This window comes from Oenanthe melanoleuca, chromosome 6 (genome assembly GCF_029582105.1).
Source record: "Oenanthe melanoleuca isolate GR-GAL-2019-014 chromosome 6, OMel1.0, whole genome shotgun sequence".
Taxonomy (NCBI): Eukaryota; Metazoa; Chordata; class Aves; order Passeriformes; family Muscicapidae; genus Oenanthe; species Oenanthe melanoleuca.
In genome coordinates this window covers 34,417,989-34,440,035 of record NC_079340.1, presented here as the reverse complement: position 1 = coordinate 34,440,035, position 22,047 = coordinate 34,417,989, and the positions used below count along the sequence as shown (strand labels likewise).

The 22,047-nt window shown below is 55.3% G+C and overlaps 1 protein-coding gene across 1 annotated transcript; it reads right to left on the bottom strand.

Annotated features, from left to right (window-relative positions):
* Positions 1-502: 502 nt before the first annotated feature.
* On the bottom strand, positions 503-16,185 carry PWWP2B (PWWP domain containing 2B). Its single transcript, XM_056495301.1, has 3 exons — positions 15,960-16,185; positions 9,999-11,610; positions 503-974 (listed from the first exon to the last, which is right to left on the bottom strand). The coding sequence occupies exons 1-2, from the start codon at positions 16,124-16,126 to the stop codon at positions 10,017-10,019; spliced, it is 1,761 nt and encodes a 586-aa protein (XP_056351276.1). The 5' UTR covers positions 16,127-16,185; the 3' UTR covers positions 503-974; positions 9,999-10,016.
* Between the last annotated feature and the right edge of the window lie 5,862 nt (positions 16,186-22,047).

Here is a 22,047-nt window from a genome sequence, read left to right as displayed (position 1 = left end):
AGATCACCTCAATCAATGTCTCTGGGCTGAGGGAACCCAAGGTAAGGCCAGACTGATGCAAACCCAAAAAATGAACTGATACAGGTCCAAAGTCCTGTCCCCAGGTCACTTCATTTGTGAACCCTTTGAATTTGGCAAAAGCACTGTTGGTTTGCTGGTTTAGAATTGTACATCACCCTTGGCTGTGGGTAAGGAGAGGATCCCTCTGTCCAACATGTTCAGAGGGCCTCAAATCACACTCAGGGTGGGAATGCAGCTTCATGGCCATGGCCACGTTCATGGTCAGTGCAGAACATGGATTCCCTCCCTGGCTGGGGCCAGCAGCTCAGCACAAACCCTCCTCACAGCAGGGGCAGGGGCAGGCCCAGGCTGTGCAGCCCTTCCAGGTGCCCCAGGGACACCCAGGTGAGCAGCACTGCTTGTCCAGGTGCCTGGAAGCCCTGAGCCTCCTGCTGCAGTGAACAGCACCAGGAAGCTTCAGCAGGCAATGAGAGCCACTCTGTGTGTTGCACATCTTCCAAGGTTTAATAGACACAAAGTGAGCCCCTTGGACTTAAGACACTACAATGATTGCATTCTATTGCATGTCCTGACCCAATTACATTTCTCAGAGTAGAGTATTGAATAAAAGTTCCAGAGCTTTCAAATTAACAAGTGTGAAATCTGTAAGTAAAATAAGCAGCAGCAATAATCTGGGGAATTTTATCAAGAATAGCTAATTTTAATAATAAATACATTCCAAGTTGTGGTTTTTGCTGTTCTCCTCGTCCACTGCCGACTGGTCAGATTCTCATCCAGGTCAGAGATCCTTTGGCCTGTCCTGCCTCCCACCAGAAGAGCCTCCCAGCTGTGGCACTGTGCAGGGGGCACATGGAGCACTCTGCAGGAGCTCATCTGTGCTGTGCCTGCCTCTCCTGGAGCACATCCAGGCTCTGTCACCTCCGGGAGAACAGCTGTGCTCCTCTTCTGTTACCCTGGGGGAAGCCAGAGAGGGAGAGGTTACAGTGAGAGAGCAGAGCAAGGCACACACTGCCCTGCCAGAAACAGCCAGGAGTTCTGCTCCCAGCTGCCCAGCCTGCATGCCTGCAGCTCGGGAGAAAGCTGCCAGGCTAGCAAAGCAAAGTGAGCTGGGAACTCTCCCCAGGACCAGCACAACATGGATTTCAGCAATGATAATGAATCTGCAGTCCCTGCAGTGGCTGCTGGGGGGGTTACTGGAGGTTAATCCACCACCAGTCCCCACGGAGTGTGCCACGTGAAGAACATCTGCCTCCACTTTCCAAACACAATCTACAAAATAGGATTATTGTCCCCTTGGGAGCAGCTTGCAGAGGCTTTGCTAAGTACCTGCAGTGCCCAGCCAGGTGGAGCAGCCAGCCCCTGGTCCCCAGGCTCCCCCTGCCCTGCCCCACAGAACAGAGCTGCCCTAACAGCAGAGAGGAGCAGACCCAAACCCCAAACCTCCCCCAGCGGGGGTCTGTGACTTCCAGAGCACAGTGAGCCAAGAACACCACACAGCAGGAGGATGACAGCTCCCAACTGCTGACAGGGCAGCAGCACTGCTTCTGCAGGCAGGGGACCCAAAGTGACACTGATTCACTCAGACTCAGCATCCAGAATGATCCTCAGCATTGCCCACACAATGCAGAGTGCAAAGAGCTGATTCAATGGCAGGAACTGTCCCTAGAGCTGCATCACAGACAAGGGCTGCAGCCAGGTCTCACACACTCCTTCAGAAGTCAGCAGAAACTGGAGGTCTCACCCCAGGGCTCTGCTCCCTGCAGCCAACACAGTAAAAATTCACAGCTAATCTTGCAGGAGAACCTATTTGTCTTCTGATGAACAGAGAGACTTCCAAGAGCACACAACAATCTCACTCCAGGGACATCACCTTACACCTAGGGAAGCCTTCCTGAGGCCCAGGGACTGGAACAACACCCCTCAAGTGGCTGTGTAAGCACTGACCCTTTAGAGACAGATTACAGCCTCAGAAGATCTTGTCTAAACAGGAAAAATGCATTTCCTGGCTGAGGAGGTAACAGCAAGCCCTCGGGTGGCTGGATTGGATTCTTTGGGATTTCTCATTGGGAGGAGGAAAGAATCCCACCAGAAGTGCCAGACAGGTCCCAGGGGAGGGTCCTGCCCTGCCAGGGCTCCTCCATGGGGACAGGGGTTGTACCTGTACCTGTGTCTGTACCTGTATTTGTACCTGTAGCTGTATTTGTGCCTGTACCTGTGTCTGTACCTGTACCTATGTCTGTACCTGTGTCTGTGCCTGTCCCTGTACCTGTGTCTGTACCTGTACCAGAGTGCAGAAGACAATTTATCTTTGGAGGCTGCAGCACCCCAAGTGTGCCCAAGCAGCTCATTTGGGGGTTAATTCCTAACCATAAATCAATGAACAGCAGGCTGTAGCTGAGCATCTCCAGATGAGTGTTTCCCCAGCCCTGTCTCCTGGGGCAGTGCAGGGGCTGCAGTGAGCAGCCAGCTGCTGAATCCCTCCTCTCACAGAAGGAAAGGGCAGCTGGGATCCCCAGCTCTGCCCACTGGGGAGCTTCTGGAACTGCCTCCAGCTTCAAGGCTGTTCTCCATCACCCAAACATGCCTGTGACAAATCCTGCACTGAGGCTTTGTGTCTTTGCAAAGGGCTGTTTTCCACATGAGTAAAAGGCTCAGGTTATGGGCTTGCATCAAAACAGAGCAAATCATCTCTCCCAAGGGAAGTCAGACTAGTAATTTGCTACAATTCATTTCTTCAGCTGCAGAGAGCACACAGGAAATGCACTTTATAAAGAAACCCAGGCTGGCTGCTCCTGCACTAGCAGGGACTATTGAGATGAAACAGGAACTGGTAATCAGGGAAGGCATTGGCTCCTTTAGAAATCCATCAGCTCCATGAGCAGAGCCTTCACTAACACTGCCAGAGAGCAGGCAGTGACCAGGCCAGGAGGACACAGCTGCTGTGGGGCAGCACAGGCTGAGGTGGGAACAGCTCTGGCACCTGTGACCCCCCAGCACAGGGACAGGAGGGTCCTGCTGTGCCCCAGAGGGCCAGGAGCAGCAGGAGAGCACTGGCAGCTGCCTGGGGAGCTGCAGGCTGGGCACAGCCTGTGCAGATGGAGAGCCCAAGCTCTCCAGGAGGGAGTTTTAAAGCCCATCTGTGCCCTTGCTGCTGACACCAGAAGCCTGTTTGAGCTGCAGTAATCCCAGGGTGTGCAGAGTTCATCCTGTGCTAATGCAGAGCCCCTGTGCTCTGTGCAGGTAGGGCAGCACACAGCAGCTGCACAGGCACATTTCTGCAGAATGAAGCAGCCCCATGTGCAGCTGGAACCCATCCTGCAGGCAAGCAGCTCCCTCCCCACCCTCAGCAGCAGGACAAGAGCTGGGGAACTCAGGAGCTGGGAAATAACTTCACAGGGAAAGCACAAGCTGCACACACACAGAAAGCAAAACAAGCAGTGAAATCCCTGCTTCCATGGGCAGGCTGGTGTCCAGGCACCTCCAGAACAGGGCCCTGTCCCATCCCACCATGACTTGGAGAACAAATGGCATCACTCCAAATGTCCCCCCTTCCTCCTCATCCCCCCCACTTCATACACCAAGTATGATGTCACAGGGACTGGGACAGCCCCTGGGCCACTTGGGGTCACCTGTCCTGGCTGTGTCCCCTCCCAGCCTGGCACAGCCCCCTCCCCAGCATGGCTGTACAAGGGGCAGCAACAGCCTTGGCTGTGAGCAAGCCCTGCTCAGAACTAACAAAAACATCTCTATTTTATCTAGCCTGTGTTCAGCACAAACCCAAAGCACAGCCCCAGATCAGTCACTGCAGCAGCTGGCTCTGCCCAGCCAAAAGCAGCACAGCTGGTTTCACAAGCAAGCAGCTCTGGAAGCCTTTACAGCCAGGAGCTGAGCTTGTCACAGCCCACACACTCCTGCTCACCTCCATCCCAGCACCACTGATGGATAAAACACAACACATCAAGGCTGAAAAACACCCTGCTGCTCTCCATGCTTGCTGGGAACAGGGGATTGCAGCTGCAATTCCAACACCTCCACTTGAGTCCAAAATCCCAACAGTAAATAAACCTGACTCAGGAAAACATACAGAAATTTTGGTTTTACTTTATTTGGAAAAGTTTTCAGAGAAACCAATTCCCAGGTTCTTTCTCCACAGCTCTCTCCCATTCCCTGCCCTGAGAGCCCAGCACAGCTGATCCTGTGTGGTCCTACAGGCACTGGGTGCACTGTGAGCTGGGACACTGGGGACAGGCAGCTGTCCTGCCACTGTGGGCACAGCCAGCAGGGCCTGCAGCTGCAGCTGGGTGACACTGCTGGGGACACTGTGGGCACAAACAGCAGGGCCTGGAGCTGGGTGACACTGCTGGGGACACTGTGGGTACAGACAGCAGGGCCTGCAGCTGGGTGACACTGCTGGGGACACTGTGGGCACAAACAGCAGGGCCTGCAGCTGCAGCTGGGTGACACTGCTGGGGACACTGTGGGCACAGCCAGCAGGGCCTGCAGCTGCAGCTGGGTGACACTGCTGGGGACACTGTGGGTACAGACAGCAGGGCCTGCAGCTGGGTGACACTGCTGGGGACACTGTGGGCACAGACAGCAGGGCCTGGAGCTGGGTGACACTGTTGGGGACACTGTGGGCACAGACAGCAGGGCCTGGAGCTGGGTGACACTGTTGGGGACACTGTGGGTACAGACAGCAGGGCCTGGAGCTAGGTGACACTGCTGGGGACACTGTGGGCACAGCCAGCAGGGCCTGCAGCTGCAGCTGGGTGACACTGCTGGGGACACTGTGGGCACAGACAGCAGGGCCTGGAGCTGGGTGACACTGCTGGGGACACTGTGGGCACAGCCAGCAGGGCCTGCAGCTGCAGCTGGGTGACACTGCTGGGGACACTGTGGGCACAAACAGCAGGGCCTGCAGCTGCAGCTGGGTGACACTGCTGGGGACACTGTGGGCACAGCCAGCAGGGCCTGCAGCTGGGTGACACTGCTGGGGACACTGTGGGCACAGCCAGCAGGGCCTGCAGCTGCAGCTGGGTGACACTGCTGGGGACACTGTGGGCACAGCCAGCAGGGCCTGCAGCTGGGTGACACTGCTGGGGACACTGTGGGCACAAACAGCAGGGCCTGCAGCTGCAGCTGGGTGACACTGCTGGGGACACTGTGGGCACAGCCAGCAGGGCCTGGAGCTGGGTGACACTGCTGGGGACACTGTGGGCACAGCCAGCAGGGCCTGCAGCTGCAGCCCCCCAGCCCAGCAGCTCTCTGTGTTGGATCCCTGGGAGGATCCAGTCTCCTGCAGCAGCCCCTGGAAGCTGGTCTCACTGCTGGGGCAGTTACCAACAGCACAGTGCACGGCTGGTGGCAGTTCCTGACAGCCTGGAGCAGAGGGGGATGGAGAGGGGCACACTGGCAGGACAGGCAGCACTGAGCCAGGTGTCCAAAGGCAGGCCCTGGGCACAGGGGCAGGTGCTTTGGGAAGGGGAAGGCCAGGATGTCACCCACAACTCCAGCCATCAGCTCTGGGCACACAAAATGCAGCACAGGCCATTCTGGATTGCTGTCCCACCTTGCAGTGGCATGCAGAGATGCTGACTCCGAGCTGTCTGCAGGAAGACTGTGAAACAGTAATTAAGTTGGAGGCCTGGTTTTAGTGGACTGAAGCAGCTAGAAAGCAGGCCAAGAAAAATCTCAAGCATTTGTATTCTGCACTGCAGTATTCCATGTGAGCAGGCAGGTGTGTTAAAAATACAGCTATCACACCAATCATCCCCCTCACTTTGTATCAAGGTACAATACTATTGTGCCACTGGGAGAGCAGAGGAGACGAGGTAAAAGAGGAGTGACTTTACTGCTTCCCAAGCTGCTGGCAGCAGCACTGGCTGCAGGACACACAGAGCCCCAAACACCTCTGGAGGTGAAGTCACAGGGTGGCATTCCAGGTTTTACATGAGTGCTTTCCACAGTGAGCATGCAGCCAGTGCTGCTGCACACAGCAGTGTGGTGGATGCCCTGATGTACTGACACTGAGGGTCTGCTAAGCTCAGAGCAGTTCAGATGAAAGCCTTCAGCATCTGCAAGTTTAATGGCTCCACTCACAGCTTGGGGATGAGAAAGAATAAAGCACTTTCCAGACTGAAACAGCAAAGGAATATACATCCTGTAAACCTGTTTCATGCAGAGATGTGGATGAAAACCCACCAGCAGTTTTTACTAAAGGTTTTACTGCAGGTCTGTGTGCAGGGAGGGGGCACCTGCCACGAGGAGCTGCTCAGGAGGATCACAGGGCACAGACCCAGCCCTGCCAGGACCTGTCCCCAACAGCAGGGCTGGAGCAACACACCTGGAGCTGCTTGCAAAGCCCCTGACACGAGGCTCCTGGGGCAGGGAGGGGGGAAACAAACACAGGTGTCCCTCCCTCCCTCCCTCCTGTGCCCTGCCCAGGCACAGCCAGGGATCATTCCCAATAAAACATGTGTGACACCAGCCCAGGGCACAGCTGGGGCAGTGGCCACTACCAGGGATCATTCCCAATAAAACCTGTGTGACACCAGCCCAAGGGTCCTCAGTGCCCCTCTCCAGCCCTCAGCTGGGGTTTCCCAAGGGAAAGGCAAACATTATCACTGCAAGCCCCTGGCCCTGTGCCTGGAGCTGGCTCTGTGCTGTCACACACCAGGGAAGCCACCGAGCAGCCCCAGAAGATGCTGAGCAGACATGTCTTTGCTGGCACCACTCTAAACCAAGTCTTACAAGTTTCAGTTCACCAGGCTGCTATTCTGCCTGTTGTTTTTCCAGAAACTTGTTTTACTTAATTAAAACCCTGTCATTACCTGACTAGTACTTTCCTTGCAAAGAAACCCCAAGGACAAAGCAGTAACAACAAGAAGTGATCCTACCAGCTTTTCCAACTCTAACCAAGTTAAAAAAAATTCAATTTTTCCAGTTTTGTGCATCCACAGAACTCCTGCAGTGTTTATACATTTTTGCAGTAACTCCTCTCTGCAGAACACATCACATGCCAGCAAACAGAAAGTTTCACAAAAAAAAGTGTCACCAGTCAAACTTCTGCTTCAGTGTTGAAGTCACCTCCTGGATTCCACAAACCTTTGTGCCACTGCAGCCCCAGCATGATGGAGTTCATAGTGTTCCCATGCAACATTCCCAGAGCAGCTGTGGCTGCCCCTGGATCCCTGGCAGTGCCCAAGGCCAGGCTGGACACTGGGGTTGGAGCCCTGGGACAGTGGGAGGTGTCCCTGCCATGGCAGGGTAGGGTGGGATGGACTCCCAAAGCCCTTCATGCCATCCTTCAGGAAAGGACAATGAGCAGCTGAAGGAAACATTTCAGTTCTACCTTGTGGAAAATCAAGGAAAGCAACAAAATCCAATCCTCTTGCAAGGACAGAATTAGGTACAGACAATTCTCTGAAATAATGAGCAGTTTTATAAGTGATGCACCAAAACTCCAGACATGCTGGTCTAACTGGGAAACTAGGTAACTGTGACATGTGGAACACAGGCAGTTGTCTAGTTCTGCTTTTCTACTTTTGCAGTTCTTTATCCAACAGTTGTGCTGTCTTCAGGCTGGCAGACTGTGCTGGCAGCTCAGCTCAGACATGTCAGGCAGGAAATCCCCTGAGCAAAGCCAGCTGAAGGAGGCCAAAACAGTGATGTCTGATAAATGCATACACCATACACACATGCAGAGATCTGGCTGAAGAGCACAGAGAGAAGGAATGACTTGGTCTAATCCAGGCCATCCCATCATTTCCTTATCCACATGCTCTCCAGATGTTCTGGAGCAGGTTTAGAGGTTTACAGACCTGCTCTGCATCTGTAGCTCAGATCCCATGGTGTCTCTGGAGCCAGGGCTGCTTCTCCTCAAGGCCCTGCCCTGCAGCCTGTCCCCAGCCTGGCAGCTCCTGTTGGTCCCAGGGCAGTGCTCTGGGCTGGTGTGTGGGGACCAGCACCCTCCCATCCCATCCCAGCTCTGGGGACCAGCATCCTCCCATCCCATCCCAGCTCTGGGGACCAGCATCCTCCCATCCCATCCCAGCTCTGGGGACCAGCACCCTCCCATCCCATCCCAGCTCTGGGGACCAGCATCCTCCCATCCCAGCTCTGGGGACCAGCACCCTCCCATCCCATCCCAGCTCTGGGGACCAGCATCCTCCCATCCCATCCCAGCTCTGGGGACCAGGACCCTTCCATCCCATCCCAGCTCTGGGGACCAGGACCCTTCCATCCCATCCCAGCTCTGGGGACCAGGACCCTCCCACCCCACCCCAGCTCTGGCCCTGGGACTCCTCCTGGCCACAGCTTTCCTGCTCCCCATGGACAGACAGGCACAGGCAATCTGAGCTGAAGCACAAAGTGCTCTTTCAGGTTGTCCCTCCTCCTGCAGCTGGGCCATGCCAGCTCCCCCAGAACCCACAAGGGCAAGGCCAGATGTCAGGAAGGATGGCATTCCCCCTTTGTCCCACACTGCTCACACACAGTGAGGACAGACCACAGGATGGAGTTTGCTGCTCCTTTAACCAGAGCACTGTCCACACAGGAGCCAGGGATTGGCCAGGACTCTGCCACTGGCAAGGACAGGACATTCTGGGCAGCAGGTTTATTTATACCCCTGATCTAGCTAATAGGAATTTGGGTCCAATCCAAACACTCCTGATATAATGAAGTCTTTAGCCAGAGCTAAGCAGCAGCTCTGTGGGTAAGATCAAGAAGGAACTGCAATGCTGCAGTTTCCAGACACCCTGAGTGCACAGCATGAACCTGTCATGCTCTGGTTATCTGTTCAACCAGGCCTGCTCAGATGGACTCAGAACCCAAGCACAGCAGGTCCTTCATCACACTCAAGCAAGGGATGAATCCCACGACAGAGGGTGTGAACAAAATCCCATTTTCCCACCAGGATTACATGAGCACTGACCACCCCAGTCCCACTGCATTATGACAGCTCCAGAGGAGCAGCCCTGGCAGAGCAGAGCATGCAGGGGACAACACAACAAACCACACTGCAGGAGGCATGGCCTTTGACATAAGGCTCCTCCCAGTGTCACCTCTGGTTTTTGACAAAAAGTGAATCCCTTCCCTTATCTAATACCATCACAGCTGAGGTCTTGTCTGGACAGTGATGACTGAAAGGTTGTGAAATGATTCCACCTTTTACCCAAGTCATTGGATTTTCCCATGGACTTTTATTCCCAGAGACAGCACATCCTGTATTTTTAGGCACCAAATTTTCATCCCAGGCAGACTGTTTGATGAGAAAGGGAAACCCATCCCACCCATTACAAAGAATCAGCTCTCATGTTTCCATTCCTACCTAATGTCCTCACACAGAGGTGAAGCCCAAAGGAACTGAATTTGATCCCCACCACTCCCCAGAGAAAAACTGAAAATTTAGGGACAAACCAAACCTCAAGTACTGTGAGAGATATTGAAATACTGTTCTCCAAAGACAGTTTTTGGTACAATCACTTTGAGGAGCCATAAAGGGCCTCCATGAGAAATCCAAACCAGAGGGGTCAGAGGGAGGGGAGCAAAGAGGCCCTAAACTGTTCCAGGTAACTGCTGGGCACCAGCACATACATATGATAAATGTCATCTTAATTCCAGTGAGGTTTAGTTCTTTGACCCAAGGACACTGCAAGCCTAGGAGCTGTCAGTGTCCCAGGCACACAGCTACAGGTTTATCAGCTCTTTGAACAGGCAGTGCTGCCTCCCAACAGCATCCTGCCTGGCCTGCACTTCCTCTGGGAACAGGGGCTCCAATTCCCAGGGTTCCCAAAAGAGTTTGGAATTAAAGCTTCTCACCACCTCTGAAATGGCCCCACCAACTAACAGCCAAGCACGTGAGTTTCACAGCTGTCAGTCTGAGATTTAATGGGAAAACAAATGCAAATGAAGAGGAATAGAGATTAAAAAAGCACCAGGAGGCTTTTCATGGCAAGCATTAGTGTGGAATCACTCACCTGATCCTGGAGGCAGAGCTATGTCTCAAACTGTGTTAAGAGATCTCTTATTTCGGGGGTGAGGTGCTTGAGTGCCTTGGCAGCCTCTGCGATGGCTTTGCGGTACATCCCCTTCTTCTTGCGATTGAACCTCAGTTTGAAAAACTCCGAGAAAGGAGAGAGTTTGGAAACAGACAAGAAGGAAGTGGTGGGAGAGCCGAACCACGAGACTTTAGCTTCTCGCCACGAGGGCTCCCCGTTCTCCTTCTGGCTCAGGTTTATGTCGAGCACACGCGCTGGCCACCACGGAAAGCCGTGGATTTTACCCCAGACAATGTCCCCCACTGCCACAGTCCTCCCATCTTCTGTAACACACTTAGACACACTCTGGGTGTGCAGCCTGACTGTCAGGGGCGGCACAATTTTACGCTCATCTTTTGAAGATGAAGAGACGGAGGCATCATCACCAGGCAAAAAGTCACACAGCTCTGGTGATGTCACTTCTGAACTAGAAGACTTGGATTCATCTAGGCTGTCATTGCTACACACCGATAAACTGGAAGAATCCGCTTTTCTTTTACGGTAATTCATGAGGAAAGCCAAGTTATCATGTCCATCTTTACCCTGGGGGAACCTTTTAAAGTCATCATCTTCTCCTGAGCTGCCTGAAGACATCTCAGCCAAGCTTCTGTCGGTGGGCTCATCACTGTAAAAGGCCCCAGGGTTGGGCTCCCTGCTGCTCTGGAGGACATTGATCTCGTCAATCAGTTCTGCCTTATAAATGGAAACGCTCTGCCCATCGCTGATGCGATGGGGCTTCAGCCGTATCTTTGGGGGTGGGACATCCACGCTGGAATGCACTGGCCGTGTGAGCTTCAGTTTTGGAATGGAAGCAAGCTGGCTGCCTGCTGACTTGTCCATGAGACATTTGCTCTGTCGACACCGCTCCGAGTCCCCGGTCTCCTCTTGGTCCCCGGCTCCGTTCTGCAGCGCCGGCTCCGGGCAGAACGGTTTGACCGAGCCATGAACCCGGGAAGGGATTTTCACCACCTCACCCTTCCCCTGCGGAGTGCTGTAGGATATCTTTATGACTGGCGTTCGGTGCACCAGCTCCCCAGAAAACTTGTCATCCTCCCTCTTCTCCCTCTTGTTCCTTTTCTCCAGGCACTCGGAGTCGCTGTGCTTCTTCTGCTCCTTGTCCTGCCCGCCCAGCCTCCTCCTGCCCTTGGCGCCCTGGGGCGGCGCGCCGGCCTGCTGGGGGCTCAGGGTGTTCTTGCACTTCTCGCAGAGCACCTGGCGCGGCCGCAGGCGGATGGTGCTGACGATCAGCCGGCCCGGCTCCCTGTTGCGCGACAGGCGCCGCCGCGTGCGCTTGATGGGCCGCGGGGGCGGCTGCGGCACCCACTGCTGGTACGAGTGGCGCAGCCACAGCGGCCGCGGGAACGGCGCTCCCTCGAAGTAGGGCGGGTAGGGCGGCGGGCTGCCCGCCGGCAGCAGGGGCGGCGGCTCCTCCCCGGGGCCCCGCGGGCCGGCAGGCTGCGGCTCCTGCTCGCCGGCCCCGCCCGCAGCGCGGCTCTCCGCGGGAGGCTCCTCGTGCTTGGGCAGGGAGGACGGCACGCAGAACAGCCCAGACCTGGGGTGGGGTGAGAAGCACAGAAACAGTCAGGAGCTTTGAAAGGTGCTGCCCTGCGAACCCAAAAGGTCCCAGCATCCCACAATTTCGACTCAACGCTTTCTCTTCACTTTTAAGATCAAGCAGCCAATTCTGCCACTGAAAAAAATAACAGCACTGCAGAAATCTGGCAAGGTGTCCTACTCTTCTCTCAGAAAGGGCAGAGGGATCAAAACCTCTATTTCTGTGAGCTCTTTGCACACAGTTTTGCTCTAAGGAGTTGTGTTATCCCACAGTTTACTGCACCAGCAGGCTGCAAGGCCGGAGGAGGGATGTGATCTGGATTAGCCCAGGGAGCTGAGAAACTGCCCTTCTTCTCACTGGAGATGCACCACTGCTTTTCCAGTTTGTGTTCTAAACCCGAACACCTTGACTTGGGTGGGTAACTTCACAGGTGACAATGTTAATGATGATATTCTGTCCCTCAATGCCAATCTCATTACAGGACACAGTATCTTGTCTGGATATTGGCAAAGCAAATCCTCTGAAACGCTGAAACTCACAACTGCAATTCAAGTCTCCGGAGTGTATGAACTGGTGCCCTTGGCCTGGCACTAGATATCAGGCTAGCACAGCACTGGGACAGACTCTGCCCTGAAACACTGGCTCTGATGGGCAGAGCTCACTGCCTTGGCTTCCCAGAGACACTTCTGCAGAGAACACGGTCAGTGAAGCATGTGGGCCTTTTAACAATAACAAATCTTGTCTAGAGAGCCACAAAGAAGAGACAAAGGAATGGAGAACAGCTACAGACCAAATACCAGTTTTGGATGCTACATTCCCATTCCCCTCCTTGCCAGCCACTGTTTTCTTTCCAGCCACCAGGAAGGAAGGAGCCTTCCCGAGGCAGGGGGAGTGTCCTGGTGGTGTCCCAGAGAGGGACACTGGCCAGCCTTAGCAGAGGGCACTGCAGAGGAGCTGAAGGCCACACCTCAGGGCCACACCTCTCAGCAAGAGCAGCACAAAGCCACTGCCCTGGGTTTCCGGACAGAGAGGAGCCCCCACAGTCCTTCCCCAGCACTGGAAAAGTGCAACAACCTGCTGTTAAACAACAGTTTAACTGGGAAAGGATTAAGTTGCTGAAATCATATAATTTGGAACAAAACATTTTTGTTTTAAGAGTTTTTTTTTTTTTTAAACAGAGACAACCAAGAATGTAGGTGTCTTTAAATGACAGTCCAGAAAGCCAGTACAGTTTGTACAGCCAGACAGAGATGCTGGCACCATTCACAACCCAAAGTGAGACCACTTCTGAATGAGATGATGGCTATAAATGATGGTTATTCTATGCAGTGAGACTGCATGATTTGGTCACAACAGAGAACTGCTCCTCGTGTAGACACAAGCCCATTGCCCCTGTTGAGGCCACTGAACCCCCCAGGGCAGCATGGAGCTCCACCTGGCAGAGTGCAGCACCAAAGGCTCTGTGCCTGCAGCAATAATGTCCTGCACACTGCAACCCCCTGGGCTGGACACGGCCTCTGTGCCACTGCCCTGCCCTGTCACCCTGTGCCAGGCACCAGCCCAGCTGGAAAGATGGGCACAAACTCCTCAGCTGGGATAGGACAAGGGGTGATGGCTTCCCACTGCCAGAGGCAGGGCTGGATGGGATTTGGGCAGGAATTGTTCCTGGCAGGGTGGGCAGGGCTGGCACAGGTGCCCAGAGCAGCTGTGGCTGCCCCTGGATCCCTGGCAGTGCCCAAGGCCAGGCTGGGCAGGGCTGGGAGCAGCTGGGACAGTGGGAGGTGTCCCTATGGCAGGGGTGGAAACAGGATGAGCTTTAAGGTCCCTTGCAATCCAAGCCATTGTGGGATTCTGTGATTAAAGCAGCAGGAAATACTGCTGATGGGATTTCACCCTGCCTGTAATCCCCCTTTCTGGGGCAGCTGCAGCCAACTGCACTTGGCTGCCTCCATCCAGTCTCTGCTCAGTACAGGAGATGCCATCTTCCTTTATTTATACCCCTGCATAATTAAAACCCAGCTTTTAAAGTAAGTTTGACAACAGCAAAACTACGAAATCTTGTTGCCAAAACCACTGTAACTGCATTTAAATCTCTAGTTGAGCATGTACACTATAGAGCAGAGCCAATTAATGGAAGCAGGTAAGTGCCAGTCACTGGGCAGGCCCTGGTGCTGCTGCATCATCCAGGCTGGGGCAGGAAGGGACATGCACAGGAGGGACACAAGCCCTTTTCTCTGCAAATAACTCCCCAGTGACTGGAAGGCCAGGCAGGACTGTTCCCTACACCCCCCATTCCTAAAGGCCCAGGGGACACCCAGGGGACACCCAGGGGACACCCAGGGGCCAGGCAGTCCTGCTGCCCACGGGCTGAGCCCCTGCAAACCCAGCAGGCAGCTCGGGGCTCAGACCTGCACTGGCCTTTGTGACAAAATACCAGAGGCACCCAGCTGGGACCTGATGGACAGGGCAGCCCTGGTGCTCAGGGTGGCAGCCTTTCCTCCTGCTCAGCTCCCCACAGCACTCACTGCAGCTTAGAAGTGATCATGGCATTACAGATTGTCTGTGCTGGAAGGAACCTTAAAAATCATCCAGTTCCAATTCTCCTGCCCTGGGCTGGGATGCCATTCATCAGACAAGCTGCTCCAAGCCCTGTCCAAGCTGACCTTGAACACTTTCAGGGATGGGGCAGCCACAACTAAAACAGATTCATGTACTGTGTGATGCTGAAACCCCTTTAAATCACAAAAGAAAGCTGAAGAAACACCATACAGGCCCTCCTTCTCTTTTGGGGTTATGTCCTCTTTCTGTGCAGGTAAAACTACCTGCTCTGGTGGCTCCTGTCCTGCCAGTCCCATCTCAGTGCCCCCTGGGTGACCCCTGCACAGGGACAAGCTGGTGGGACACAGCTCCATCAGCCAGGAGGAGGAACAGCTCGGCCATGTATCCATTTCAGGCACTCCAAGTGGATAAATTCCTGCTGCCTTCGGGACACATCCTGACCTTCACCTTCAGCCACTCCAGGCTGACTGCTGGCTTCTGCTGTAGGATGAACAAGATCTCTCCCCCGCTGCACACCCCAGACTGGGATGACTGCAGTGCTTGCTCCAAGTCCCCAGGGCCCAGCAGGAGCCAGGCACTGCCCCACAGAGTCCCCTTCTAAGAGCCATTGGGCAGCACAGAGCAGCCAGCTGGGCACCACCAGGGCAGGATGTGGCACCAGGGGACGGGCACAGAATGAGCACTGAGCCTGGGGACAGCCCCAGAGCTGGGGGACACCACTGCCCTCCCACCCACACACAGATCAGGGGCAGCACCAGCCTGCAGAGCTGCCCTACAGCCTGGCTAAAACACCCATCTAGGTGGTTCTTGGACCCACTAGGGGCAGAGAGAGGAAGAAAAATAATGGAGAAAGGTTAGGGAATAAAAAAAAAAAAAGCAGCAGGTAAAAGAAGTGTCACTGCAGAGGAAGCCTGTGAAATGTGAGAAGGCAGAAACAGCTGGTTTAGGGGCTGGAGGGACACCAACTGCTGGGGCTGGGAGTAGCCTCCAGGGTGGGTTTGTGGCTCTGTGCAGCCTTAGGAGCCTCAATGCTTTGGAAAATCTGGCTCCAGTTCTCTGGGAGAGCAACGCGAAACTAAATTAACGACAAAAATGAAGATCAGCAATCCTGCTCCGCACATCTCATAGGATGGGTCAGAGAGGTGAGTGAGGCTGCTGTGCTCTCACCAGCACCGACCTGTCCCTGAGCCCCGCACACAGCACCGAGCCTGCTGCTCACAGGGACACGGCCCGGCCCCGCACAGCCCCACCCGCTCCTCGCACCGCTCCCGCAGCCGGGCTGTGTGACACGAGGTGGCCCCGCAGAGCCGCAGCCTGTGCGGAGAGGTGCGGAACCAGGGCCGGGCCTGGCCGCGGGAGCCCCGCGCGGCGGCGGGACCGGCCCGGGAGGCGCCGCCCGGCCCGGGCCCTGCGGGGCTCGGCGGACGCAGTGCCGGCGCGGGCTGCGGTGGGGCCGGTGGGTCAGACCCGCTCCGGGCCACGTGCGGGCCGCGGCCGCTCCGGCCCGGGCGGGGGCAGCGCTCGGCCCCGCCGCGTGTCCCTCCCGGTCCGGCCCCGCCGCCCTGTCCCGCCCGGCCAACAAAGGGCGCGGGGGCCCCGCCGGCCCGGCCCGGCTCCCCGGCCCCGCTTCCCGGCCCGGCTCCCCGGCCCCGCTCCCTCAGCCCCGGCCCCGCTCCCCCAGCCCCGGCCCCGCTCCTCCGGCCCCGGCCCCGCTCCCCCGGCCCCGCTCCCCCGGCCCCGCTCCCCCGGCCCCGCTCCCCCGGCCCCGCTCCCCGGCCCGGCCGCACCTCTTGGAGCAGTCCAGCAGCACGCCGGTGAAGCGCCGCTCCCCGCAGCTCAGCGTCACCACCAGCGTGTCGTTCACCATCTGCTCCACCAGCACCGGCACCCACGCGCCCACCCGCGGCGGCGGCGCCCCGGCCGCGTCCCCCGCGCCGTCCCCGGCCTCGGCCATGCTGCCGGCGCTGCCGCCGGCGGGGCCGCTGCGCCGGGCCGCGCTGTGACCTCACGGAGCGCCCGCCGCCGCCGCCCTGACGTCACGGCCCCGCCCCGCCGCCGGCGTGACGTCACAGCCCCGCCCCGCTACCGGGCACGTGCGTGGGACGGGCGGGGCGGGGCCGGGAGGGGCGGGGCCTGGTTGGAAGGGGCGGGGCGGGGCTGGGGGCGGGGCCGGCACCTTGCGCCACCTGGCGGCCGAACAGCGCACCGGCACCGCGGGGCGGGGCAGGGGCGGGGCAGGGGCGGGGCCCGCTGCTCCAGCTGCTCCAGCTGCTCCAGCTGTTCCCCTCCATGGACAGAAGTTCTTTCTCCCCTCGGGCTGGAACTTGTGCTTTTGTTCCTGCACTGCTGCCTGTCCTGTGTCTGGCACCGTGCTGTGCCAGCCCTGGGGAGGTCTGTGTGCATTGATGGATCCCCTCTCAGCCTTCCCTTCCCCAGACTGGCCAGGCCCAGTCCCTCATCTCTCCTCATCTCAGGGATGCTCCAGTCCCAAAATTACCTCAGTGGGCTCTGCTGGACCCTCTCCAGTGGCTCCTTGGCTTGTCCTGAGGAGCCAGAGCTGGGCACGGCACCCTGGATGTGCCTTGCCAGGGTTGAATAGAAGGGGCAGGATCACTCCCTGACCTGCTGGCTACGCCCTTCCCCATGCAAATGCTGATCCAAATGCATCCCAATGCAAATATTTACAAATAACCTGTTTATTGTTACCAATGCTTTCTGGGAAGAGCCTGGTGGTTTCCCCAGTTGCTGTCAGACTGATCCAATGGGATCAATACAGTCTCTGCTGGGACTGAAGCTAAATTCTCAGTGTGCTCAAAGAGCTGAGACCCAACTGTGTCAAGCAGAAACTTGCCAGAAAGGCTAATAAACGATTACTGCCATGAGCAGCACTGTGCTTCCTTGCTTCTGTTAATCCAAACAGAAAAATAGGAACAAAAAATCTCAACTTAGTTTGGTGTCATTTTAATGGAACTCTGTTGGTGTTTCAACTGCCGTGTCAAGAGGGGTCCAGGAGCCAAAGTCCAGGGCTGCCTTGGAAATCCAGAGTGTTTCTGGATGTGAGAGTAGGACACAGGCACAGAGGGAAGCTCAGATGTCCCCAAGGACAGAGAAACCAGAACTCATCTTCGGAAGGAAATGGATATTTTGAAGCATCCTGCAAACACTGGTGTTTGTGTTCAGGAGGTTCAGCTGGTTCCCTGCAGCGTTCCCTGTCAGGCACTCCCTAAATCCAGGGGCTCTGGCTGCACCTGGGGCAGCTGGGCCATGGAATATACAGAATAAATATACAGAAAATATACATATATATTACATCATATATATATATATATACATATATTTCCTAAATATAGGAAATATACAGAATAAATCATGCCCTGCCTGCATGCAGGGACAGGCATGACCACACTTACAGACAGTCCCAGGAGGCGTTTCCAGAGCAAATCAAGCTGGGTTTGATGGGATGTCCCTTTTCATTCCCCCCTCCTTCTTCCATCATTCCATGTGCTCTTTGACATGCTGCTCTGGTTTATCTTCTCTGAGGCATCTAAGTAAATATGGTAAAATTAGTATTTCAGTGCTTTGCTTGATATACTAACTTTGTGTGAAAGCAGACCTGTCTGGCCACAGCTGGGGGTCTGGAGCCACCTCTTATTATGAGATATTTTAATGTTGAATATTTTCCCTTAAAAATGATGAAAATTCCCCTCCATTCACAGGCACTGGTTCAGTAACCACACCCTGGGAGGATCAGCTGGGACATACCTGTACAGCCAGCCGAGACAGAGCCTCAAATAGGAATACACTGATTTTTACAAGTGCAAAATGGAGCAAAGCAACGCATCCTGTCATCAGGACAGCCAGCAGGACATGCCCAGCCTTGCCGTGCACAGCCGGGTCACAGCAGGGCAGCGCTGTGTCCTGCCCAGCCCCAGGGCCCCTGCCAGCTGTTGTGAGCGCTGGCTGCCGCAGCTGGGACAGCCAGCTGTTTCTGGAGCCCTGCCGGGAGCACGGCCGGCCGCTGGCTCAGGAGCGGGGTCGGAGCCAAGGCACAGCCCCACCTCCACACTCCTCTCATTCCCAGGCTGCTGCTCCTTGGCACTCTGCTGCCTGGCCAGGCCCTTCCCTCTGCCGTTTCCAAATTAAGCAACGACAAAAAAAATGTCTTTGTTCTGCCCGGTTGGATGCCTTTAAATATTTTGTGAAGCGAATGATTTCCTAGACAAACCACCTCACCCGTGCTTCAGGTTAATAAATCCCGAGGATTTTCACCGAGAGAAATGGCTGTGGTGGATTGGAATTGTTTTATAGGCACTTCATTTCTGGCTGTGCCAAGCTCCCCTCTGAGCTGCTCAGGACCTCTGCCAGGTCTATTTTAGCTGCAGTGCCTGTGCTGCTGCAGCCACTCAGCTCCCAGAGCAGGAATCCAACAGAACAACATTCCCAGGGCTCTGTCCCATGGCCCTGTCCCCAAGGGTGGCAGGGGGCAGAGGGGGCTCACATCCCCCTGGCACACAGAGCCAGGTGTGCTGGCACCACGGGCACTCACCTGTCCTGCCTTGGGCACAACTGCTCAGAAACACGATTCTAAGCACAAGACAAGCCCATAGCTTTCTGAGATATGTTCTAAGTTGTATTAAAAGCAGCTGCCTTGGATTTTTTTCCCCCATTCCAACAGGTATTTGAAATCCTTGGGGATAAATAAAGGAATATTCTCTGTCATGCCTGAGGAATATGAAAACTGCTTCGAACAAAGAAATACACTTAGCATGAGAACAAAAATGAAGCATAATCAAAGTATAAGAATTCATTGCAAAATTCTCATTAAAGTCATTGCCAGGCATTAAAGAACCCTAACCCAGGAGGGCAGAGAGCTGGGGAGCCCGGGCCAGCAGCTCTCCCCGTGCCCCCAGTGTCCCCAGTGCTCCCAGTGCCCCCAGTGTCCCCAGTGCCCCCAGTGCTCCCAGTGCCCCCAATGCTCCAGTGCCCCCAGTGCCCCCAGTGTCCCCAGTCCCCCCAGTGCTCCCAGTGCCCCCAGTGCCCCCAGTTCTCCCAGTGCCCCCAGTGCCCCCAGTGCCCCCAGTGCCCCCAGTGCTCCCAGTGCCCCCAGTGTCCCCAGTGCCCCCAGTGCCCCCAGTGCTCCCAGTGCTCCCAGTTCTCCCAGTGTCCCCAGTGCCCCCAGTGCCCCCAGTTCTCCCAGTGTCCCCAGTGCCCCCAGTGTCCCCAGTGCCTCCAGTGCCCCCAGTGCCCCAGTGCCCCCAGTGCCCCCAGTGTCCCCAGTGCCTCCAGTGCCCCCAGTGCCCCAGTGCTCCCAGTGCCCCCAGTGCCCCCAGTGCCCCCAGTGCCCCCAGTGCTCCCAGTGCCCCCAGTGTCCCCAGTGCCCCCAGTGCCCCCAGTGCCCCAGTGCTCCCAGTTCTCCCAGTGTCCCCAGTGTCCCCAGTGCCCCCAGTTCTCCCAGTGTCCCCAGTGCCCCCAGTGTCCCCAGTGCCTCCAGTGCTCCCAGTGCCCCAGTGCCCCCAGTGCCCCCAGTGTCCCCAGTGCCTCCAGTGCCCCCAGTGCCCCAGTGCTCCCAGTGCCCCCAGTGCCCCCAGTGCCCCCAGTGCCCCCAGTGCTCCCAGTGCCCCCAGTGCCCCCAGTGCCCCCAGTGCCCCCAGTGCCCCCAGTGCTCCCAGTGCCCCCAGTGCTCCCAGTGCCCCCAGTGTCCCCAGTGCCCCCAGTGCTCCCAGTGCTCCCAGTGCTCCCAGTTCTCCCAGTGCCCCCAGTGCCCCCAGTGCTCCCAGTGCTCCCACTGCTCCCGGTGAGGCTGTGCTGCCAGGGAACGCCAGAGGACAGCATTGCCTTGTGCTGCACCAGGAATGCAGGAAAAGGTTCCTCCATCACCCCAGCCCTGCTGGGAGATTTGGGATCACAGGAAAAGGTTCCTCCATCACCCCAGCCCTGCTGGGAGATTTGGGATCACAGGAAAAGGTTCCTCCATCACCCCAGCCCTGCTGGGAGATTTGGGATCACAGGAAAAGGTTCCTCCATCACACCAGCCCTGCTGGGAGATTTGGGATCACAGGAAAAGGTTCCTCCATCACACCAGCCCAGCCAAGCTCCCAGGAAGGAGTGACCCAATGAAACAGGGATCAAGGAGCAGCACGACCATGCAGAGACAAAACTTTTCAAAGTGAAAGTACAGAACAGGATTCACAAGATGCAGCATTGCAGGCACTGCTCAATTCCCCCAAAAATGCTCACAAAAGTTGTGGGGGGAAAAAACCCATTGCTACCATGGCAATTATTGACCAATAAAATAAAATTAAGAACATCTCCAGTGGGTTTATTCTCTCCTTCACACAACCTGGTATTCCCTGTTTCAGAAAGGATTTTCCAGTACATTCTCTCCATTAGGGTTTGTGTTATATGCATGTTGCAAAATGTGACACATAAAACATTTCTTAAGTGCTTGCTATGCCAGTGTAAAGGAACATAACATGTTGTGTTAAGACATAACATTGTCTTGTGTTTATATACAGCAATTTATTATGAAAATATTACTTACCTGTAGGATTTTACAGTCCACCATTATTCAGCATCATAAAAATCCTGTTGGTTTGCAGTAGAAAGAAAATGGATATTCAGGAGTGCAATTACCAAAATAGGAATACAAAAAGTACCAACTGAGAAAATAAAAGACTGATAGTGCTTTTAATTCTGGACAAAAAAATATTTTCAATAACAGAAAATAGGAAAGTTGGTATGTGTTCTATACTCTTAGGTCAGAATATCATTCATTCATCAAACACAGATTTGATAGTGATGCACATTAAACTGCTTTTACATTTTTCAGTAGAAAAGTGGAGTTTTGCAGCACTTGCATGGTCCTTGTCACACACCCCAGAGGCTTGGTCACCTGCACAGAGCAGCTCCTTGGTGAGGAGCTGCTCTTCCCTGTTCCAGTAAGATCCTGGGCTGCACCTACATGTTCGTTAGCAAGAAATTCTTCTTTTGCATTTTTTGTTGTTTCTTCTTTCTGCTCCTAAAGACTTGGCCTGCCCCCTTCCTCAGGCCCTGCACTGCAGCCCCACACTGGAGCTGACAGGTCACTCGAGGTCAGCTTCCCAACAGGAGCATTTGTGTGATGGGAGGGAGATTGCTGCAGGGCTGTTATCTGGGCTTTCAGCAGAACACTGTCTGTGTAGTGTCAGTCAGAGCCCGTGGAAATGGGTTATTGGTCTATTTTCCTTTAATGCATATTTTATTCTCAAGGATTTTTCACAAAGCAGTCTGTGTTCTGGAAGAAATCAGCAAACTCTTGATGCACATGAGCACAGCAGTGGCTTCATTCTGATGGGTAATTAAAGGATCTCAGCATTAATGGATTCACATAGTTAATGGGTCTCATCATTTGGCAACCTTCACCTGGATTTTATCCATCCCACCATGGAGAAGCTAATCCAGCTTACAATCACTTTTGTTAAGTGCTCAGTATTTCTGACTCATGCCAAGTTTGAGAGCCCCTGTCCTCAGCACCCTGCAGAAGTGAAGTTTCAGAATTGTGCCCAAGCCCTGCTGAGGCTCCCTGCTTGCCCTGGCCATGGGCACGAGCCCACACTGCTGCCTCAGCCTGCTCTGCCAGGGTCACCCAGCCCCTGCAAAGCCCAGCACAGCCCCCAGCAAGGCTGAAATGTGTCAAATCCATTCTAAACAACAGGGAATTCTGAAACAGAGCAGAGCATGCCAGCAGAAAATCCCAGCTCTCTGCTGGGATCTCTACTCTGAAGAAAAAATAGAGTGGAAGCCAAGAGTGACGTAAAGAATGTGCATATAAGGACTGAGTTAGAGCCATATATAACCCCAGCTTCTCTCACTGCATTCTCCTGCAGCATTTATAGG

What these genes read in the sequence shown, in the direction of transcription:
- PWWP2B (XM_056495301.1), bottom strand. Translation starts at nt 16,126, where the DNA reads ATGGCCGAGGCCGGGGACGGCGCGGGGGACGCGGCCGGGGCGCCGCCG. An exon ending in CTGCTGGACTGCTCCAAGAG is followed by an intron (nt 11,611 to 15,959) that starts GTGCGGCCGGGC and finishes ACCCCACCCCAG; the next exon opens with GTCTGGGCTGTTCTGCGTGC.